General features: G+C 34.4%; 1 protein-coding gene across 1 annotated transcript; it reads right to left on the bottom strand.

Moving 5' to 3' along the window:
- Positions 1 to 705: 705 nt before the first annotated feature.
- On the bottom strand, positions 706 to 24973 carry LOC110372369 (uncharacterized). The gene is given in 13 exon segments (XM_021329008.3): positions 706 to 1202; positions 2228 to 2335; positions 2337 to 2440; positions 5542 to 5637; positions 7496 to 7708; positions 11718 to 11835; positions 15638 to 15814; positions 20724 to 20916; positions 21631 to 21688; positions 21763 to 21845; positions 22129 to 24039; positions 24212 to 24285; positions 24444 to 24973. Coding segments are annotated over 13 exon segments (3759 nt in total). The 5' UTR covers positions 24866 to 24973; the 3' UTR covers positions 706 to 1000.
- Positions 24974 to 25546: the final 573 nt, after the last annotated feature.

The raw sequence follows: 25546 nt of genomic DNA, 5'->3' as shown, positions 1-25546 counted from the left end.
TTTTTGGTATTATGTTTAAAGAAATTATTAGAAGTCTCGTTACATTTTGTAGTCAGTTAAAAAATATCCAGTGACCAATTTCGTTTTTTTAAACTTCTATACGTACGTTCTCCTCTAATAAATAGGCTAGCGAGTCTTAAGACGGCCAACAACTTCATGGGTAGGCATTGGACGGAGACCCTTTTAGAAATCGCTGGGACATGTCAGAATATGTAGTCCTTTTCGACCTCCTATTTTAAGGCTAGGAAATGTTGAAATCGTCAAATCGATATCGGCACAATAAAAAATCATATGGCCAATATTTTAAGACTACCTAAATAACACACTGCATCCCAATCCCTGTATGCAATGCAGGTGCCAGGGCATCCTAGCATCACTGGCACGGTCCACAAAAGGCTGCAAGCAGAAGACTAGTGGACGTCTAGTGAACGCCAGACGACATAGTATAAAGCAGGGCCGTGTATCCAAAGGTTTAACCATGGAACAGAATTCATTATCCGTGGGTGAACCATATTCGGCGTCTTTGTATAAGCGGCTTTATAGTGGAAAACAGCTGAACCAATCATGATGAAATTTTTATAAAAATCCTTGGCTTTCAAAACCTCGTGATAACCAATTTGAGTGCAAGTGACATCTTCCTGGACTCCGGATATAGTTGAGATCAGGCCAAAACACACATTTTGTGACAGAATAAATAAAACCAAGTTTTCGGAACACAATATATGAATTTATTAATGTGAACAAAGGCACTACCTTATCTAAAAAGGCACCTTTCTGATACTGTTCTAATAATGCGACAACATTGTAAGTAACTCTTTTAGCGTCTATCATTTCAACGAATTTATCAAAGCAAACATTATTTACATTATTATAATTTATGCGATTCATTGTCATGTCAGATTTATAGCAATAGCAGCAGTTTATTAAAACCATTATTAAAGACTAGTTTGAATTAATTTACATATGAAATTGTTTTGTATATTATCATAGTTTGTTCGTTTTATATTTCGTTGTCTGTGAGCACGAAAAGCGCCGCGCTGCCGTAATCTAGTATTCTACTCTTGATTCCCTTGAGCTTGTCAATGTAGTGTTTGTGAATCTTCGTGTTTGTCCTCTTGTAGCGGAGGGCCGTTATCATTTTATCAACAGTGTAATGCAGCCACAGGATGTTCGTGTAGGGCGCGAAGTTCTTCCAATCATTTCTGTAAACAAATAGATAAATATCCTATTAATATTACGTAAACGAAAGTTTGTATGGATGTTTATTCCTTTTTCATGGAAAAAACTGCTGGATCGAGTTTGATGAAACTTGACTGTAGTAAAATAGCTTATGTATTGGATTCCAATAATTGGAATAGCATACAGGTCTAGGGTTAGAACTGCAAGCGGTAACTCGTTAGAAAATAATTATAATTATGGAAAATAAGTATGGATCTTGCATCACATTTACATAATCATAAACGAGATTTTCATCACTATTAAACCAATAACGCCATTGATAAAGCAGCATAGCTTTATCAGTAAATATTTGCATGTGTCAAAGATCCTATTTCAACGTAATCAGATGCAATCGTTGTAAAGCATGCGTCATTTAGTGACGTATCTATACATTTTGCTACACGTGGATATAGCTATCATAGCATGTTTTATTCATGGCTAAGTTACGTCTTGAGGGAGGAAAATGAGCAGGATGTTGGTAAATGCATTAATGGTTGGGGCCTTCCCCACTGTGTATTGCTAAAATATAGGTTTTGCAATTTATGGATTGATGTTGTGATCTTGATTTCAAAATCTCGTGACTAGGTCATGTCATAATACGCTATACCTAATCTTGGTTTTATATTTTATTTACAGAGCATGCTTGCCAATGCATGTCTCCATAAATGAATTGACGACGGCTATGAATGTTTACCTGACTTCTGATAATATGATGATGAGTATGCTTTACCCATCTTATTATGTATTAATATTAAAAAACTGAAGAGTTTATTTCCTTCAACTCTAATCTGAGGGACTACTAATCCTAAGTATTTTTTTTTTTCATTCTTAAATAGCCCAATTATCGACGCAGGCTACAGCGGGAATTTTTTTATCTGGACGAAGTAGTTCCCGCGAGACGCAGATGGCTACCACTGGCTAGTCAGTGATATTTGACCGGCTAACTTGTCAACGTAGCTAACTTTACAGCAAATTTAGCCAATAAAACTGAAGTGTGAAGGATATTTACCCCAACTTATCTCTCATGAGGCGGTACACCTCGAACTGGTAGTCCCCGACGGCGTCGAACAGCGAGTCGTCGGCGGCCAGGTCGTTGTACAGCGCCGCGCTCGCCGCCCGCCAGCGGCAGCGACACGCGCGACAGCGAGTAGTCGATGATCGTGGCCGACACGCCGCAGCGAGGCACCCGGTGAGAACGCCCGCGGAGAACGAATGTTGCGAACTGACCAACAAAAATGTTAATTAAGTAATCTCAATTCAATTCTTTATTTGCGTTCCATATGTGATACAGGTGGTATTTTTAAAAAGTTTAAACAATATGGACCCGGTAGGGCACAGCATAAAGAGGTAGGAGAGGTTTGCAGTACTTATCATTATTACCTAGTTTAGTTTTATTAAATACATAAATTAACATGTAAATTAACACATATTCTTATCCTATTATGTGTGCGTGCGTGCGTGCGTGTGTGTGTGTGTTTGTTGTGTATGTGTGTTATTTAACCTATGCAGTTCCACTGGTGGGCAAAAGTTTCTCCCATAGCCATACCCCATATTTACCCTCATTCCCAAGCTTCCCCTATCGACAGCTGTTTGTGTCCAGTCTGTGCGGAAACTGTCTTTGGTGCTATAAGATCAATTTGGGGTTGGAGTACCAAGATGTCTTCTTCTGTACTTCTTAAGCCCACGTCTAAGCATAAACTAGGTATGTTTTCCAAGCATTTATTATGTCAATAAATGGATTTCATAAAAAGTTGATGCTATGAAAACAATAGGTATTTGAATACTGAAGACAGATAATTAATTTTGCATTTATGACATAAGATTCAACATAAAAACAATACCATCAACATTTCTAGACAGTTACAGTATTTATTTATGAAAATATGTTAATCATATTTATTTACAAATATAAAATAATTATAAATATTGCCATAGCAAATTCCACAATCATAAAAACATGGATATTATTAAATGAAATACTTTCTAAAGAAACGCATTTTCAGTCTAGGTAAAGAAAATCAAATCAAAGTTTTAATTTAATACTCCTTGCCAAGACATTATTTTTAAAACATTGTTAACTAGAGCACTTTGCCTAATGTAATATGCAAATCAACGAGTCCCTAAAATAAATGAATACCATTGACCCGCAAGTATTGGCACAGTGAAATGACCTTGAAATGAAGGCTGGTACTTGAACCTGTAACCTTTCTTTCGGCAACCTTGAAGGTCGAATCTAGATGACATGCGTAAAATCGTCTGCCTTTCTTTACTGGAAACTTGAATAATTTAGGTTAAACCAGAGGCCTTCAATATTTTAGTAATAAAAAAACTTATATCCAATCATACTAGATACATTTTACTATCTCTGATTCATAATTTTAAAATATTTTTGTTAATACCAGAGTAAAATGATTAAAGGTAATTTATATGACTTTCGTTGTAAAAATCATGACTAAGAATGATTCTAGAAATAAATAAAGCAGGTGGCTTTAGACAAGGTTATCTAAATATCACATTACCGGTCGGACATTATCATTATCTTTATTTTATATTGTTGTTGATAGTAGTAAATCAGAGTATGCTGATATATCAGCTAAAATTAAATAGATAACTCATGATAGCATGAAGAAAGTCTAGACTCGTACTGGAAAACAAGTCGACCACAACTGAGACCCCAACATAGTTGGGAAAAAGGCTCGAAAGATGATGATGAGTTGTACTCACAATATTATAATATTATCGTAAATAATATATCTGTTATGCATAACATTTACACTCGTAAGAAAATTCCCACATTTTGTTAAGACTATTGTTCTTATTTAAAAATATAAATATCAATATTCTCGTATAGTAACTGTGGGAGAAAACGTTAGGATATTGTTATCGATAGAGTACAAATTCGTAGGGGCTATCTGGGTGAGGTCGTTGACCCGTCACCCCGGGTTGGTACAACGTGCCTGGTAGACTAGACGTTTGTCCGGTAAGTCATCCACCTCCCTAAAAGGTGACTGGTCTTTCGGCAAGGTCATAACCGTTCTTGGTGCAAAGAAAGGTTACGACACAATGTGGCCTGGTAGTTTTGGCGCGCAATTTGAAATTCGAAAAATGGAATACCCGTTTTTATTCTGGCATACCTAATGATATGGCAATTGAGGAAAAGAAGTTTTTAGTCGCTACCTATTTACGTTGCTGACAGCTAACTATTTACGTTCTTGGCAACTGTCTACCACGATGTTATTATACTAATTAAATATTATTAAAGCTAGAGGGAAAACCCATTATTAAATTAAATACACTTATGTTCATTGTAAGCGGTTCATGCGTCAGTGAACGTTTGTTATTGTATTTCCAAAATAGCTAGGCCGAATTTAACATTGTATTGTTCAAACAACGCAATGTGTGTAAGATCTCAATATTGAATGTATTTAGAAAATATGGAAGAAACGAGTGATTAATGAATTAATTTCGCCTATTGCTACTCCTATATAGAGAAAGTAACACTATGACTTAGCAAATTCTGATGATAGTTTTTATATTCGCCAGATTATCTACCCAAGACCAGATTCTGTAATGTTGGGGTCAGCTTCCAGTGTCACCGAATACAGTACCAGTGTTTCACAAAGGAGGACTGCCTATCTGACCTCCTCAACCCAGACACCCTGTAAACTCAATACCCCTCGGCAAGACCAGATTCGGTAAGTAAGCTTGTCAAACTGCCTTTTTATAACAGAGCGACAATTTTATCATAATATCTTAGCCACACACCCATCAGACTGAATCTAATTACTGTCTCAAGCATTCTCAATCAGTCTAGACCTTAATTCCTACTGAAAAGCACTTAGATAAAAACACCAGATAAAGTAGGTACCTCTATATGAAAGACAATTGATCGAGTGACATTAGTGGGCGCGGCGATATACCGATAAATCGAAGTCTCGGTACAATGCATATCGTAATGATATGACAGACAATGGTACTTTTGTGATGTAAGTTAGCTTTCCATGTCTTGGTGTTGGGTTTTGTTTTCACTAGATTTCATTGATAGTTTTGATGTTGAATTGGATTTTCAGTGTAGTTATAACTCTTTTAATTCCTAACTTTTAAAAGCAGATATGTAATGGAAAAAATCAAATTAATAAAAATACATATATATAAATGCGGTATTAACTTGGTCTTCACTCTTACGCTTTTCCTCATGTCTAAATCCCAATTATAATGGTATTGTGTATTTCAAGACCTTTTTATCGATATTGGGCAAATTGTTAGGTACCTGAGGAGAAATGGGTCTATAACCGTTTTATTGATGAATAAAAGATGTCTTACCTTTTGCTCAGTAGGCGCTATAAGCACGTTGCCCCAGTGCAAGTCTCTGTGCTCAAACTGGAACGCCTCCTCTGCCACCGCCAAACCATACGCAACCTGACGATGAAAGTACAAGATATAATAAACATAATTAAATGCAATACAATTATATGATGAATACTACAAATATTACACAAAAAACAATGTAAACAAACATAAAAATATGCACATTTGAGAAAGAACCTCCCTTCTTGGAGTCGGTTCAAAAATTCATTAGCTCTGCATTACAGAAATGGAGTTCTGAAAAGTATTTACTTTCTTGAGCACATATTTGGGGCCGTTGAATATGGCCCCAAAATAATCACAGTTAAGATCAGCAAGGCCATTTTAAGAAACGTTAATCCAGTTTCCGTATTACAGACCTCACAAAATAACAACAAAAAAATAACAATGCAAAATAAAGTTAGAAAATACACATGCTTACAAAAAAAAAAAACAAGTTAAAAATAAAAAGTCCACACACTGGTACACATGTAAAGCGGGCGAAAGCGACCTCAGAGGATAAGTGATAATCTAGTCAAGATACGCAAACAACTTGATACTAGAATATCGCTTATCTTCCGTGGCGGCTGCTTGCATGCAGTTGACACGCTGAAAAAAAAACACAAAGAAAAAAAACACAATAAATAAAAACATTTCGACTAAGTACTCGTCTCTTTATAAGAAAAAAAACTGTAAACCATCTCTTTAAAATACTCATCATTTTTTTTTTTATTTGTTTGGAGATGGCAACACCAAACAAATATGGCGCCAATATGAGAAAACAAATGCATTATGTCAACTTTCTATTTACACGACCATCAATTTATTACAGTCATAAAAGTCAGTTTCTATTCAATCAATCAAAATAAAACTTAGCACTACATTTTTTTATTCACAAAATCATTGTTCGGCGTGCCATACACCTGCAATGTTATTGCGCAATATGAAAACGATTATGCAACAATAAGACGCAAGTGAATTGTGTACTTATATCAAAAAAAGCTTACAACTTTATTGTGCAATATTATAGGTATTACAAAAAAAAAACAATTTAGAAACACAACTAAAAAAAACAACATTGCAACTAAAAAAAAAACATGCTTAGCCTAAAGGACAGCCTAGAGACGACCAATTTAATTGCGCAATGATTTCACTGCTATACAAAAAAAATAAAAAAATCTGCGGCAGGGATTTTGTTAATGGTTTTTGTTAATACTCATATTAGACCTTCACGCTGCATGCTTATTTATTTTTGATTCACTCTGGTTATTGAGATAAAAAGAAAAAAAATTTCAAACTACCCTACAAACATTGTAGTTCATTGATTTGTTTTCACTTACGTTTGTTATTTTTTCAGGGATTTATTTGCAACAACTTAACTTTATAGCTATCAGACCCTGAAGTTATCAGTTATAAATCGGTTGTTTTGTGTTAAAGTGCATTTTTCCTTTCAAAACAAAGTAAATAAGAGAAAATCCCAAAGGAAGAGTTTTTCATGATCTTCATTTATTTATTCTAGTTAAAGGTACCCCAAACTATTATTATTTTTGTGTATTTTTGTAAAGGTAAACAATAAAAATAAATTTTAAATACATCTTTTGGCCCATTTATTGAAGCATTTTATGGAAAATGTTAGAAGCGTTTTTCTCAAAAACTGGAGTCAATTTGACCATTCTGGTATTTTTCCCGTTATCAGCACACTCGTCTTATACAAAATCTACTTCAAGTATGCCTTCCGCGAAATGACTGTATAGCAGTGAATTTTTAGCGACTTTTTTTTATTGCACAACACTTTTACTGTTCTTTTTCTTCTTTCGTGTCAATGACATGTCTTATAGTGAAACTACACTGTGTCAGCCCGCCAATATTGCGCAATTTAATTGATCGTCCACGTGTCCAAAACAACATAAAATAAAGGCACAAACAAACATACCTGCAGGAACAAGGCATAAGCCTGTTCAGCGTTATTAAACTGGTAGCTCTCCAAGTCCTGGCCCGCGTTCGCCAGTTCCAGCACAATGAACTGCTGGTCTGCCGGCAGTATGGCGGGGTTGTCGTTCTCAGAACCTTTGCACTCGTCGTACAGGTCCCAAAGGTCCAGCAAACGAGCGGGGTAGCTCCCGTATACGCACCTCACGGCTAGCACCTACAAAAGACCAATTTTATCGTAAAGATAGGAACGAAACGGGTTATTTAAGGGGTATAGTGTCTGGCAGGATAGTGGTCCAAATTAATGTGGAAAATAAATTCTGTATACCTTCCACTAAAGTCTTGTTCAAATTCTGTTTCTTTCCCTAAAATCTGGAACATTTTAAGTAACGTAGGATAGTTTTTTTCTGGGTGGCTCGTTGTATAAAAATTGTATGCAAATAGAACTTTAAGAGCGATAAACTGATTCTAAATTACTTTGATAAACAGAACTGTTTTTCTTTCCGTAAATAAACTATCTGGCACGCTCCGCTTTTACAGGGCTATCAAAATAAAGCATATCACTCACCGATAGCCAAGCTTTTATAGGGTGTTTTGGATTCGGTTTTAGGTCAAAGATGACCAACCTCCCATGAGACAAATAAGAAGTATTTGATTGCAGGAAAAGTTACGCAGAAGGAAAAGGACGTAAACAAAATCTAACGGCTAAACTGCAAACGTGTTGAGTAGAACAACAAACTCAACATAAGCTAGATGCAAGGAAATTGCCGGTAGCCAATAAAAACGTAAGACCCACTTGTCAAAATAAAGAAAAAAATTGCGCAGCAGCTGTTCGCATTAGTCGGTTTATCGCGTTTTAGATGAAAGGAAGTAACATGTGCGTCTTACGGGCTTGCAACCTGTTGCCGGTGTTGCTATGCGGAATATTTAAATAGATATCCTGCATTGAGGTAAAATGTCAGTTACGTGAGGTGGATATCCTAGCAACGACAGGAAAATCGACACTTGTTTTTATTTTTAGTATTGCCATTCGTGTTTAAAAGGAATATTAAGATCCATTAGTATCCTCTGAGAACCGCAATATCCGAGGCATAAGGTCATCACTATCATACAATGGCTTTGAATATTTGGCTTGAATACTAAACAATGTTCATTCTTAAACATAAAGCGCATTGCGGTGATTTCCAAAGTTAATGTAAACTTTAATTATTTTAAGAAAAGCGCAGAACAATCGCACAAAGACAACCTCTAAATACTCGTGCCAGGATCTAAAATTCTGGCTGGCAACAAGCCAAATGCACCGCGCATTCATACAAAAACTAAACAACCTACAAAGACCTACCGCATAATGAATGAAACTCAAACAATGAGCGTATTTTAAAAAAAGAAGCAAAAAAAACTCGTTTTAATCATAATTTATATAATTGGTTTTACAAACGCCAATTATGCGCCAGCTGTATCAATATAGGGATGTCTTTGATAACAGCGCGGCCTAATTACGTTATCAAACAAACAGACGTTATTTCGTGAACACAATAATGATTCATTGATTTGGAAAGTAAAACTTTTTCACGTGGTGTTCCGATGATTCATTTTACCTAGAAGTGGCATATGACGCGCGCTCGTTATGACCTCATTCTGTACGGCTATAGGTTTTTATGATTTATGCTAAATGGATCCATGACGAATGTTAGGCACATTCTGGGATTTGTTATGGTTCATGTTATGATAAAACTGTTGTTTAAGAACTTTGATAATGGGCTATTGTTTTGAGCCCTTTTTAAATGTTTTTAATTAGGGGAAGTTATCGTAGCCTGTGGTTGCCCTCAAAAAGTGCCTACCAGGATAAAAAATACTGTTATTAATGGAGCAAGAGTTTCTTATATTACAGTGAAAACTCCACAACATAAGTACCTACTTTCACGATAATGATATTAAATAAGGCATCCGTGTATCAACAGCATGTAAAGTAGAATCGTTGCATGCACACCCGCAGTTTCTAAGCTTATCGCTCAAAAACGTGATGATAGATTAAATAATCAGTTTTACTCTCTTGACTTTTAACTATTTATCATACCTATAGAGATAAGGCAGGTATTTCTTTATTATTACAACACTAGACGATTGGCTGATAATAAAAAAAGATAGTATAAAAGTAAGAAAGAAATAAAAGCGTTGTAAGGGCAAAGATGACGTACAAATAATAGCAGGTAAAATAAATCTCAAAAGATCAAAAACCCGGGGATAACAGGTAAAAAGGGCCACAGACAGAGAATAAAATTAGGGGAACAACTTGTGAATTCCATTGGCTGAGATATCCGCATTATTTCCTTTATCATTAAGGTAGAATTCCGCGGCCTACGACAGTCGTCGGCCGCGCGCGACAATAGTCAACATATGAAAATGTATGGCGCCGCTGCCGAGGCCAGCGACAGTCGCGCGCCGACGAACTCGTAAGCGCGCGGCATTGTCTTGAAATTAGTCGATTTTGTTCGTCCGTTCCCTCTAGTCGAAGTGCTAATTGATATCCTTGAAGAAGAAGAGGATGACGTGTTGCTGTGGCTGTATTATGAAAATAGATTACCAATCTACCCTATCTTTAAAAAGTAGAAATGATGAAGGATACTACCAAATACTGATTCAAAAGCATTTGTATTGTAATGAAAACAAAAGGTAGTTTTGCCGACTAAATAAAAAACAATTCAATTCTGGTTTTACTAAAATTCTATAGATGTTATTAAGCGCTAGAGCATGTTGAGATGCATACGGCCGCGCGCGGCTCACGAAATTCGTCGGCCGCGCGCGACTGTCGCTGGCCTCGGCAGCGGCGCCATACATTTTCATATGTTGACTATTGTCGCGCGCGGCTGACGACTGTCGTAAGCCGCGCGCGGCTGTCGTAGCCGCTATCCACGGAATTCTACCTTTAAGCGACTGTCATGTTTAAGATACGATGCTCATGCACGAGTGTATTTCGAAATCTGAAGAATGTCTGGAATGCTTGGAGCGTTCCAAAGACGAGTTGATACACTAATTATATTCAGGACCAATGAACATCGGTTAATGACCTTCCCAAAATACCCAAGAACAACTCAGGTCATTGAGAAAAATACCTAGGTATACAACCCAGAAATTGGAGTTTACATCTTCTATATTATTAAGAGGAAAACGAAATATCAAAATAACTTCTCCGAACAAAGGACGTCAGACAAATAAATGGTTCAGTTTTCCCGTGAATTGGCGTCATTATTAACTGAAATGGGGACACTCTGACAACCAGCAAGCAATAAACATTATCCCACACTATGCATAAACAATAGTATAGATATGAGAGTTCAATTAGTGCGTATTGGCACTATCAAAACAACGATACTACGCTCGATAGTGAGTTTACACGTGTTAGACTGTAGTTAGATTATAGACTACGTAGTGTTTTTCATTTCACCTTCATACTGTTCATATTCTACGTGTTATGAGTTGTTGGGAAGAAAATGGTAATAGAGATTGTGACCTTTGAAAGTATTGACTTATTCGACCTAATTTGAGCGGCGTCTGCTTTCTGAGAGTTCAATTGTGTCTGGGTAAATATTTGTAGGTCGCACAAATATTTATTTGAGATCGATACTTTGGGCATGGTTATTTGATCAAACAGATTTTTTTATTCATCCAGATTCTAGCAGGAAAGGGGTACTACTTGTGCGTGACTATCAAACGAACTTCGGACCTTATTTCTTCACAATTACAACTTTATCTACGCACGTCTGTTTATCTATATCTATAGTAAGAAATATATCAAAGAATGCACTCAGTTACTATGCGATAAGTCGCGTCATTTGTCGTTTTCCAATAATTCACATCTCAGTTGATCACAATAACGTTACGTAACTCCCCATTGTCTTTGGTCTCGTATTTCGAAGGCGTTACGTCATGGCTGCACTTATGAACTGACCAAAGAGTTATAATGCGAGATTGAATGAGGTTGCTGACAAATGAGTATTGTAGTCTGAATGCTTAGCGAATTAGATTCGTAGAACATAATTACTGAATATAATTCAGACTGAAACGAAGGTTATAATGAATGGAGGTCAAAGTCAGTTGGTTAAACAAAGACTTAGTAGTCGGAATTTCTGAGATAAGACTGAAATTTTTCACCTAATTTGAGCACTGTATTCAGACTTCCTTATTTACATGGTTTTAGAAGAATTAAAATTAAATTATTGACTTACCTCATTAAATATATCAGTGGCATTCTCTATAGCGTGCAGATCGAGCGCCTCAACGTCCTTCCCTTCATCAAAATGGCGATTAATTTCGGCTATGGGAGCGCGTAGTGCGCTCAATTCCCTGTGAACAAAGACATTCTTATTAATTTCACATGTTCATAAACACTTCCTGAAAAAGGCAGGTAACAATGTAACCATATAAATGTATGGCAACCAAAACAAGCTTCAGTCACCATAGATAAAACTAAACAAATGATATTCCATTAATTTATTCGTCATTTCGCCATGAATTGGGCACGATTCCAGACCATTAAATGCTCAGTACACGTGTACTTATTGACTTGTTTATTTCATAATAAATCATCAAGATATATAAGATACTCAGAGTATACATTAATTAAATGTACGAGGTATTTTAATGAAAACATTACATAAGATCATATCTACACAATTATTAATGACGAAGACGGAAGTTAAAACGAGACCTTCCAAAATTATTGCGAAACAATCATTCAACGCAAAAGCAAAAATAACCCAAAACTGTTCACGTTTTCCAAAAACTTTTCAAAATATGATTACATAACAATAACCAGGGAAAATCACAGCTTATGTTATTTGTAATCCCACCCAAAACAAAAATGTGAAAGACTGCCAAGTTCGATAATATGGGAATGCTTCGCCTATAAAAGAAGTGAGATCTGAATAAGTACCAAGTTCCATACACATACCTCAGTTAAAAATAGTTACTTTTTAATGATGATTACTTGGCAAGTTTTAATAGAAAATTTAATACTTGATTCATTGCGTTTAGTAGGTTTATAACAAGGTGTATGAAACTTCTTTTATAGGCGAAGCATTCCCATATTATCGAACTTGGCAGTCTTTCACATTTTTGTTTTGGGTGGGATTTCATTTATTTTTGTAAGGTTGTTTATTTTATTTTTTTCTTATGATGAAGTTAGTTAAAGTAATGTCTCATTTATACTATCTTTTAGATTCTTTAATATGCACTATGTTTCTTACAAAGAAATGAACTAGATTAACTATGACTAGATTTACCAACTGACTGACATGACATGTTATCATATATTATGTTCGTGGATCAAAGTTACACATTCGTTATTTTCGAAAGTGATTCACACTTGGCCGTTTTCAGATTTTTACTTTACTTTGACTAAATACAAACCTTTGTACCATTCGAAGATATATTATATAAATATGTATAGATAAATTTAGTTCGTTTTAGTTCCTTAGGGGTATAAATTTACACCGGGTATAAAACACCTTCATTATTTTGAAACCGACTCACACTTGGCCATTTTCAGATTTTTCCCTTTACCTTGACATAAAGACCTACCTCCATGCCAAATTTCAAGTCAATACGACCATTGGAAGTGGTCTAGGTTTTTGATGAGTGAGTCAGTCAGTCAGTCAGTCAGTCAGTCAGTCAGTCAGTCAGTGAGTGTATAGTAAAAATAGCGATTTTCTGACGTCAATATCTCAAGACCTACAATAGGTATATTAATGAAATTTTGTATTTTAGATAAGTGAGGGGGTCTCAACAGATACTAGAAATTTGATGTGCGTAAATAAAATAGGTTTTGAGTTAATAAAATAGGTGTGGGTCAGCGCTGAAAACCAGCGCTGTTGTCTCGTGCCTGCGTGTGCGTGACACAGCATTTATGCTGAGCGCTGCCCCTTTTTCACGCATAAGTGACGCAGCTGCAGCGCTTTTATTTTTGTTTTACTGTTAGTTTTGTCCCTAGATTTATTTGTTTGTATTTGTGTGTGTTTCGTTTTCTGCGTCATTTGTGTGTAAAATAAATGGTTTTTCTTTCTTTCTTCTTCTTTCTTTCTTCTTTCAGTTATAGGGGGGTCGAATTTGGCCCGAAATGGTTCGTGTAATATAACCCACGGCCGGTGTGTCGCTTTTTTTGCTTGAACTTGGCGGACACACTGCCGTGTGTCTAGATCAGGTACAAAGTCCAATACATAAAATACACGAGAATACATAAGTGTTGAATTAATAATATTACATAAAACGAGTTGCTAAGCCGTAATGCGGAAGTGAGCCATTCTGTTCAAGATCGCGACGCATTGATTAGTCGCAAACGATATGTTTCATTTTCAAGGAAAATGGGTCACAAACGCAGCTATGAATAACGTTAACAAACGCGTAGGTATTTAGAATTTAAATGTACTCATGAAACTGATAAAATGACCTAGATTTTACAACGATAGCTTCTTGGTAACTGTGATAATTAGTTAATTATATAGATGTCTAATGATAGTTAAAAATGATTTGTATCTTTAGGAAGTGTTTACGCCAATTTAATGACCAAGGACATTAATATTATGATCGAAAAATAATCAAATTACGATAAGAGAAATATCGGCAGACTAGATAAGCTCTAGTAGTCAATAAAACCAATAATTGGTACATTCATATTATTTCCCCTTATTTTTGTTAGTCATTGCAGTAAAGAACGTCGAACGATTTCATAATCACTATGTTGCAACAATTTCGAATACAAAGACGCTCGATTTTTTTCAAAGTGAAAGTCTTACAAATGACTCCAATCGTTACGTGTATGTTCGAGAAAATTACATCTACCACAGTTTGTGTTGGTGACATTGAGCTCAAAAACTCGATTTAAAATAACCCGAGACAGGATTACAGTGCCCTTATTCGAAGCAATCAGTGAAAATCCTTGAATTGAGAGCCAAATGTTGTTACAAATAGCCGTTTAAGTATTCTACAAGGTTTTGAATACTGGATTTTATGATCGTTCAATTACCCTATCCTACTTGCAATTTATTACTGGGCTCATAACTGCATGTATGACCTCATAGAGAATAGCTGAAGACATCTCTGACCTCAAATTCATCTTTATATGCTAATGCAATCATAGAATTACTCCTTTTTACAAAGAAATACAGTTAAGGAGATATATTGTCAAACACGTGACATCGCGATTAAAGCTTACATTATTGACTGTAATGTCAAAGGTTATACAAACTGTAGTTTAGCAGCCGATACGATACAATAGAGATCATTCAAGTCTTCGCGTTGACCTAATAACAAATTGACGAGCTCCGTATGTTGGGCGAACCTATTGGAAGAGTTATCAGTACCAATCTTTTAGCATTTAGGACAAGCGTCGGAAGTATGATATATGTATGTATGTTTAATATAAATATAGTTGGGTTATCGTATGACTGTATCTGTCTAACATTTCAATGAAAGACTTGTCGGGAACGAATGGTACGAGTAATATTGCTTCAAAATGAATGTAATTTTAGTTGACATGTCGTGTATTTGCGCCGACCCCAACTCAATTGGGAACCAGGGAAGAAAATAATGTCCTATAGTTGCTTGCTGCTTTAATATATCCTTCAAGACTTCCTACAACCTTTGCAGTATTTTTTGGCGCATACATTGGACAAAGGACAAAATTTCCTGCAGTATATCATTACTGTACATTGAACAGTCGTTCACGTGTGTGTCACGGTCGGTCATCGAGTCACGAGACACTGTTCACTGAATATCGAGGGTAAATTGATAGCAGACATCTGTTTCAAACTGATTGGACATAAATACCAACATTTTGTATAGTTATGAAATATGTAGGTATAGATATTCGAATGTATAATCAGGAATAGTGTTTGAAAAATAATTTGATCTGTAGGACTCAGGACAATGACCTCAATTGAGTTCAACTTTACTGATTGGACTGACTTAAAGTGGTGAAATTGATATGGATCCCATATTCTAACTAAATTATGAGTAGCAAAAAAATGTGAATAACTTCAGATGGGTGACTGAAAGCTGTTCAGAAATGTATAAGATATTTTTTTCGAAAATCCTCGAAAAATACGCTCAAAACATGTTTATCAAATCTAGTAAAGAAAAAAATACTTACATAGCAATCACAATCTCAGATATGATCTCGTGGAAGTCCTTCTGACTCTCCCCATTGACCTTGAGCGTTCCTGCAATGGGCACAATCTTCAGCACGCGAGCCCGGCCATCTCTTGCACGCCACAGAAACACTTCGCCGTAGACCCCTTCGCCGATTTTGTGGCAGTTTTTCAACACCCTACAATTTAAGGACATGTTATAGAAATGTGGGAGTGTAAGCTCGCCAGATATGCTGGATGATTGTGGAAAATTGACCTTTATAAAGATTTACTGCCTACTTGTATCTTGAAAAAGAAAAACTATCACTAGATAGTATTACGAATTTTAGCAACTGAAAAAACTATGGTATGTAGGCAATATTATAGTTGTCATGAAAACATAATTCCACAGGTAACAAAGTAGCCTTTGATGGTTTGTTATCCATTGCAAAAATCATCCAGTATATCTAAAGTTACATGGTATCTAACATCTATTACACAATGTATATTTCACAAACAATATTGCATAATTGATCAAATGCAAAGCCTAGCAATATTGAATCTAAGACTAGCTAAATATCATCTCAAATGTTACTAGAACAATCATTGCCATTTACAACAACTTGTGCTAATAATGATAAGCATTGTTTTATACAAACAAATAAAATTGAATTCACTATATACATTTCCTGATTAGATTAGGATGGAACCTTAGGTGTGTTTATATTAATATTATGACTGTGAGACAGATAGCAGTCCATGATATCCAATAACAAATATCAAAAACTCTTTTCAATACCCTGTGTTATTAAAACAAAATAACGTAAGGTTACAACCTTCTTGGTGCCTATTCTATTGGTTGTCTATGTGCAGTATTGCATAGACAGAAAACCAGCAACATTTAATTGGTGTTTTATGTGATAATGACTGAATTATCAATTCTAAAACATTAATATTCATGCATAAAATATGATACAACAGTTACAAGGAATTATGAAATTCCAAGAAATTAACTTTGCTTGTATTATCATTTATCAGGAAAGCAAATAAATACACAAGTGTTTTACAAATTGATGAACATAATTACAGAACAAACATTCGCTCATACTCTCTATTTTTTATTTCGTGTCTGTGCTTTCATTTATAAAATAAATAAAAGAATTATTATTAAAAAACAAAATACCCGACTGCACACTAAAAAAAGAGTAAAACAAGCCCCACAATAATATTGATCAATCAAATGCTAAATATTGATGGAAAGCATCGCAGGCGGGGACCAACAGAGGCTTATTTATAGTCATTTCGGTTGTGCACCATTTAGCAGAATTTTCGTTGGTGGCGGTCAAGGTGGTCCCCGCCTGCGATGCTTTCCATCAATAATTAGCATTTGATTGATCAATATTATTGTGGGGCTTGTTTTACTTTTTTAGTGTGCAGTCGGGTATTTTGTTTTTAATAATAATTTTTATTTATAACTTTTAGCTGTTTTATTTAACGAAAATGTTGTAGATGTAGAAGACTATGTATATGTAAGTACCATTTTAAATTATTTCGACGACATTTGGCTTTAGATTACGAGTGATGTTACTTATGATTATCGGCTGTATACTCGAGCATATCCCCCTCCGCACCGCGCCGCGCGCCGCATGCCAGGCCACGCCCTATCTTTTTGCTTGCTAACGCATGAGTTGCTTTGCGTTGACGCAGAATTAACATGTTCCCGTGGGAATTTTGAGAAAAAACGTATCCTATATTAATTATTACTCCCGTGATTGAAATGAATCTTATGATACCGCATACATATTTTTAAAGGAAATTTAGAAAAATATCCCGTGGGACTTTAGGATAAAATGTATCCTATGACACTCCCGTAATCAAGACAAATCTAACGATACCTCATACATCAAAATCCATCAAGCCGTTTAGGCTACAGGAGGTCACAAAGGAACAGACATACATACATACATACATACATACATACTTACATACACTCGAAAAACATTACCCTCCTTCTTTGGCAGTCGGGTAAAGACTGTACTTATTATTCAAAGATTTGTTCAACTGTGTAACTTTCACTCCATGCATTGTACAAACAAATTGCGAATGACACAAAAAATGGTGTATGAATGATTTGTGAAAACATTTGCTGAATTAAATATGATATGATGTTCAAAGTCAGTCGCCAAGGTTATGTCTTGTGACACGGACAACCTTGTATCAGAACAAATACTCATTGATGTTTCAATGAAATGAGGTTTTAAACTACTCTTATTGAAATTGGAGTGCATGTAAGTTGAAACTTGTTGGAGATAATGAAATTAGGTTAGCAGACTCATTGCAGATAGCTTTAAACATTGACTAGCATACAACATAATGATTCATTGCATTTCAGAATAAAATATTCATGCATGTGGCTAAAATTGTAGGGTCATTTCGCCTGTTCGCGACCATCGCCCAGTTCGCGTCCATTTTGCCGATCTCCTTTAAAAAAACTTCGAAAACAAGATAATTAACACACCAATCAAACGAAAGATCATTACCGCTAATACGTTAATGTATAAGAGGCACGCACAGATAGACAAAAGTTCTGTGCGTCCAACCAATCCTTTTAGAAAAAATAATTAGTCTAGGCTCTTCAACAAGAAAGCGCAAACACGTTGAATTTTAGATAAAAATTAGTGTGCAGCGGTGTGTTTGATGGTAAGTTTTATATTGTTTTATGTGAATTTTAGGATAGATAGCTATTTCTACAGTTTAATGATGAATAAAGGTATAATGTTTTTTATGAATTTGGTAATGTTTTTTATATTTAACGAATAAAATAAGGTGGACGCGAATTACTACATCGAATTTTACAAAACTTCCACTTTGCGTCCACAATGGACGCGAACTAAAACTATCCTCTATACTAATAAACCAAATTGCGTCCACTGTTTTCGTTAAATACTTGCTTATAAAAAATAATTAAAACATTGGTACTGTTTAATATATTAAGATTAAACAGTAAATTTTTTAATTTCTTTTGTTATTTTAAATTAAAAATCAACATTATCATCATTTAAAATTCACTTTAAAAAAATAAAAAAATTTTTTCTCAACATTGGTTTAAGTAACTTAAAATTAGGCAATTAATTTTGCAACTTGAAAAATAAACAGTAATCAGTTCTGTTAATTTTACCCTAAAATCACAGGAAAGACCCGCGTGATTATAGTAAGTTTTGGCCATATTAAATTAACAAAACAATATAACAATTTTGTCTAAACATACAACTAAAAGAATTGTTGAGTCAATAAATTATCAGACAAGGCATATTCTTTGAATATTTTTTTTATCGATTTATTCTTCTCTCGAATATCATTTAATGCTTTCTTTAAGTCTTCTTCTGTGTATGTTGTCTTTTCCTTCTTTTTTCCTGTATCCGAAGAACTTATCTTAAATGAAATTACTTAATATATTAAGATTAAACAGTACATTTTTTTTAATAAGATATATACGTGGTTATAATTAAATTATATTTTTTTTATGAAGATATATACGTGGTTCTAATTAAATTATAATTTTTCTATTTTTTATTAAGATATTTAAATTATAATTTAATTATAACCACGTATAACCACGTGGTTATAATTAAATTATAATTAAATATTTAAATTATAATTTAATTATAACCACGTATATATCTTAATAAAAAAATTACTGTTTAATCTTATTTTAAGTTACTTAATAAACCAATGTTGAGAAGAATTATTTTTATTTTTTAAAGTGAATTTTAAATGATGATAATGTTGACTTTTAATAATTAAGTTTATTGTTAAATAAAGAAATTGATCTAATACAATCTTTCTTTATTAATTCTTAAAAAAATCACCCCTATATTCCTTTTCTAAGCTACTGGACGCGAACTGGACCATGGGTGGACGCGAATTGGATTTTGTGGACGCAAACTGGGTAAAACGCCTAATTTTGAGGTTTATCGATTTAAATAGAAAACGTAAGATATTTCTAATACAACTGAAAGTTAATCTTAAAATAGACTATATAAGGAATACATTATACAAATTTGACATGGAAATGAGTGCTGGAGCATTTTTATTATCGCCGTCAAACTTGCCAACTGCACTAAATGGTCGCCAACAGGCGAAATGACCCTATTGATTTCATGCACAGAGGTTGAATATAATTTTATTTTGAACCTTTGACTGCAAAAACATCTATAAACACTCAAATCTTACCTGTCATTGTCGGAATATGAGACAGCATAGAATTATAGAGCATTTAAATTAAATTGTTTTAATAAATATTATATGTAGTAATTTTTTTCCTCGAATAGATAAATTATCAAATGTTAGAAAATAATCCAAAAAATTATAATGCATGGAATAACCCTGCATATACATACTCTTTGGTCTTTCCTCTTTCAAGGGAAAAACAAAAAACATCCTTCAAGCTTACTTCGCAGTTTGTGTGAGTAATGAACAAACAATAACATACTGTATTATGTTGTTATAATGAAGTAGATAAATTCAACAAACATGAAATGTAAAGGACATTGTACTTTAAGTTTACCTTGGAAAGGTCAATTCAAGACAGTCTATGACTCAGTGTAAGTTAAAATTAATAAACTGTATTATATTACAGCGAAAACTAGTATTCACTTAATCTTTGCAAGTATTAAATAAGGCCAACTGAATACTTTTATTCTGCTTCAACTCTTAAATCACTCGGCTGAGACAGTAATGATTACATAAAGACTTTTTGCTTCAGACTTAACCATTTTTTTTGGTTCAGATGGCATTATCTATTACTTTCAGTGGTATAAAGTTGTGTAACAGATCAAATTGTCAGTCACATTGATATCCCAAAAGTAGGGCAGCGCAACAATTTGTACCTAATTCATATTGGTATGTCATTGAATATTAATGTTTTAAAATGTAGGGCACAGTCATTCATACAACAACTTATCTGTCTCAACACCTACAATTTACAGATGTTTAATAACAATGCCACCATCTTGTATTTGAGTGACCTATTAAACCGCCAATTTGGTTCTTTCCTCAAAAATATTATTGAGGGTGGAGGCAAAAAAAAATTGATATTGGGGTACTCACGTATCCGGATAGCATTCATCAAATTGTATCGCGTCTGTTTGACCGCATCGACGCAACACGTAATCCCTTGCTGTAGCTATACGGTTCGAAGTATCATGGAAGGTATCTAATACAGTGACCTCATGCGTCTGATCAGCGATCGAGAGTTTGGATAATTCGATAATAGTATCATCACACTCCTCGTTCAAGAATCCTGAAAAATACAACGCGTCATTCACGATCCAAGGCATTTGACACAAAGTAGGAAGTACGTACTTTCCCCCCGTGCGTAATCGTCTCGTTGACGCAACGAAATCACGCTACGGCAAGATCTACGACTCGTAAAATATCACGAGTTGAGCACTAACCTGTGTATTGCAGGGAAAGATGCATGCACTTGGCTATTTTAACACTTTATTAGAACAAAGGGCGTAGAACCAAGCTGTTATCCCGTTACGGATACGCAATGGCAGACACAAATTCGTTTAGCGTTCAATCACTAATTGTCACTTATTAAATGTTATTTCTACTATTATTGTATAATAGTATTAAATATTGAGTACACTTATTTTATTTGAAACACGCAGTTACAAATAAAAAATAAAATAAAAATTGTTATGGACAAAGACCACGCAGCGTCTTCTTCCACGAAATGCACAGAACGACCACAGATTATTGAGAACGAATCGAAATTCAAAGATGTTCAGTGTTGCCACAAGAATTTCAAGAGAAACTTCTAAAAATGTTGTCAGTTAAATAAGTTAGTAGTGGCATAGTAATAATTATTTACTGAAATAAATCATGATTTATCTTTTTGGTTTAAAACGCCGAAAAGATTATTTTAGGGCTGTGAGACTTGATGATATTTACATGTTTCTTGTTGTTGTAAACAGAGAAGAAGGATCCTAATGAAAAAATAGCAACTTACCTTTTAGGTCATCAAATACAGTCGTGTTGCATAGACTAAGTCTAGAAATATCAGGATCCTGCAATGAGATGATATTATGTAGTTTGCAATCAAAAATCTACATTTGTGTAATTTTTTTCTACCAATACTCACTTTCACAATTCGAATTGTAGATCGACTCGGCTTAGATACAAATGTACTTCTGCGACTATTGATTGATTCATTATGTAGGGAACCTGAAAATACACAATGCTTTAGAGCGATAAAATTACTTTTATAAAAATTTTCGTAGAATAAAACACAAACCTGACATTACACTGAAACTTTGGATGGAAGTGTCAATTTTGTTCCATTTTGTAAATAATTATTTACTTTGTTACGTGCCAGTATCACCTTTACTAAAGAGTTTTTATACTTCAGAAAATAATCGAAAGTGTACTCCTTATGAAATTTACCATCCAAAATATAATGACTTTTGGTGTACAAAAATCAGATAAAAAATAATTAAAATACACCCACCATTTAACTCTTGCATCTCCATAGTGCTTATCACACTCTGTCTATATTTCCTGCCCTTCTTCTCAACTGGTTCATCATCAAGAATGGAATGATCAAAATGATCATTCATCATTGTCATTCTTCTGTAAATACTCAGAGACCTCTCCCATTTCTTGCCAGGCTGGAGTACTATACATGGTTTCTCAAAACATGTTGTTCTAGAAGCAACTGGGCTATGTCTCATACTTTCTCTAGGTAGTAGACTACTTTGACTCAAAACTGTATCTCTTCTTGGTCTCATAGAACTTTTTCTAGTTCTTATAGAACTTTTCCTATCTGTAATATTGCTGTTTCGTGTTGTAACAAATGATATTCTGGTATCTTCTCTCTCCTGAGAAACTTCAGTAGGGACTTTATCTAATAAATCATCAGCATCGCTATTTGCTTTGTCATCTGCATTGATATCCATTAATGTATTCTCTTCATCTACAATTTCAGTTTTGGGTACTCTATTATAGCTAAGAACAGTCTTATCACAATCAGTGCTTGATGATGCATAGGAATCATCAAAAATAGATATAATTGAGTTATTTGTGACTTCATTTCTTCTCCTTGTTGTAACAAAACTGATGCATTTCTCGTCATCATTTGCATCTCCTTCATCATCATTTGATGAAATTATATCAATATGGTCAGCCTCATTTTCAATTATATTATCTTCATTCAAATCTGTACTAGAACTATCTGCAGTTATTTGCTCATTTGAAGTTTGACTATTTTCAAAACTGGCAAATTCATCATCTTGGGAATTCATTTCGTCATCTTCACTTATATTATTCTCATTAATTTCTTCTTCTTCTAGGCTACTAGCTTCGTCACTTTCTTCTACTTTCGAAATTTCATGAGATCCATCACTTTCAGCATTATCAAAATTACTCATTTTCTCATAATACCTCATAAAAGAGGAATCATCCATGCGATGGATCTTTACAATTGGTTCTCTTACCACTTCTTTTTCTTCAATAGAACTTTGGTCACTATTGCATGTATCATACAAAGAATCTTTGTCATCATTTTCACAATCTAGTGACATATTATTATCTTCCTTTACATTATTTGTTTCAGTATTACTGTCATACTGACAATCTTCCATATTTTGAATGCTTTCATTAGCTGGTATTTCAGTCACATCATTGCTGTTTACACTGTCATCTAACTGTGACAGACTATGAACACTGTCAACAGCAAGAATTTCCTGATCTCCATGATTAGAAAACCCAAGAAATGGTTCTACCTCTGTAGTTTGTAGAGAACTTAATTCAACACTTGGAGTTGTGTTGCTTTTGCTAATTGCTTCAGGAGTTTCATGTTCAACTTTATATTTATCTAAAACCTCAACATTTGTATCTATATCAGGTATCATTTCATTTTCTACATCATTCTTAATACTGTTATTAGGAACAAAATCTACAGCATCTACCTGAGTATTATCTTTAGGGTTTTTAGGACTATCTGAGTCATTCTGACCCACAAAAACTATGCTATTATCATTATCTTCAACTACTGTAGTATGCTTTGGACTATTATCATCATTTGTAGCTGAAATTGGTGAGAATTTGTATATAGATTCACCTCTATACTTGGCTCTGAACGGAGTACTGCAAAATGGAGACTTTTGTAATATAGGTGATTGAATATTTCTACTCAGTCTATTCTTATAATAACTTAAAGGCCTTTTCATAGATTCATTTAAGCTATTTTTCTGCTTCAATTTATTTAGTAGAGATAAGTTGTTAACTATATTATTTATGGAGTCATTAATCCTTTTTGGAGTCTGACCGGTTTCATTTTCTATAAGAAATTGATATGCCTTTATATTGGAATTGTTTGTGGTGATATTTTCTTGTTCTTCTGAATTCTCTTTGTCAGAATCTGAAATTTTAATACAGTTAATTGCACATTTGAATTTTGAAACATTTATTTAGAAGGCTTTTATAAGTTGTGGTTTAAAATGCCTTCATGAAATCAAAATTCATATTAAAACTAAGTTTTTGGGTAATTTTAACTTGTTCTTTAGATATTGATATAAATAAAAATATATTACCATCACTGCCACTAGTTGAATAATTAACTTTTTTAGGTTTTACTGGCTTTCTTCTTGTGTAAGTTTTTCCTTCTCTGAAAAAAACATTGATACATTTAGGATTTTCAAATACAAATCTCTAAATCAGTCTAGATTTAACTATTGGTAGTTACACAGATGAATACAAGCCTAGGTATTAGTAATTAAAACTACCTGAAGTATTTTCAAAATAACTTTTGGAATACAAACTTACTTTTTTGGTACAATTTTGTTGAAACTTTCCACTTTGCTGGTCACAGACTCAGTCTTACTTTGTGGGGCTTCCACGGGACATACAGGTGATGAATTCAGCAGCATATCAAAAGGATCCATAGGTTTCCCATTCACACGAATAGACTTATCTGGAGTCAAGTAAGCCGATCGGGACATACTCTCTCGACAAGGAGTTTCGACCTCTTTTATTATCCTTTTTACATATTTCCTCTTTCGCACGCGGTTGGAAGCAACTCCGAGAGCGTTAGATGACCCCATAGAAGATAGTTCACGCTTAGTTTGTTTGATATTTTGTATAAAGAACGCATCATGCGCTGTACTCTTTTCATCCAAGTTTAATAACAAATCTCTGCGGTCTACACCACCACCGGTGTCTTTCTTAGACCTATACGTTCGTCTCATTTTATATAAACACTAATTCACTACTTAAAATAAATAAATAATAAGCCCGGAAGAAAATAAACAAACATGTTTTCAAACTTTCGAAACGAAAAACCGAAAATCGAGAACGGTCAACGTCTAAATGATTTTGACAGTTAAGTAAGCTGTCTGTTGCCACCATCGAGCTTAGAAGTTGCCACATTTTTTAGATTTTTAAATGGATTTTTATAACTTAACTCTATGGCATCGAGGGAAGATTTAAACAAAAGTTAAGTTGGCTTGAAGCTGGAGTATAGTTTAACGACTCAGCCACGAGCTTGCCTCTGGTATCTGTATATCGAATGAAGAAAAAAACAATTACCCATTTAGCAAGAGGTTTTTGTTCATTTTACAAAGATAAAAGATATGCACATGGTTGAGGTAGTCTTTTTTTACTGGAGGAAATTATGCACACGGAGTGGCGAGGCGGATTCTTACCGGATAAAACTATCCCTGGCCCTGTGCGTCACTGTGTGTCCAAATTCTTCCTTAAACGGCCATTATGTATATACTTACATAAGTTACATACAAATGCAACACTACTGCAAAAATATGAGAATGTTAGCTCAATTAAAGTGGACCTATACCAAGACTAGATAGAGGTCTGCGAGATTTTTCAAAAGAGCTGTCGCTGCTCTGGTACATAAATATAAGAAGGAACAT

The sequence above is a fragment of the Helicoverpa armigera genome, chromosome 7 (genome assembly GCF_030705265.1).
Source record: "Helicoverpa armigera isolate CAAS_96S chromosome 7, ASM3070526v1, whole genome shotgun sequence".
Taxonomy (NCBI): Eukaryota; Metazoa; Arthropoda; class Insecta; order Lepidoptera; family Noctuidae; genus Helicoverpa; species Helicoverpa armigera.
The sequence above is the reverse complement of the archived record's forward strand: the minus strand, read 5'-3'. Positions and strand labels throughout refer to the sequence as shown.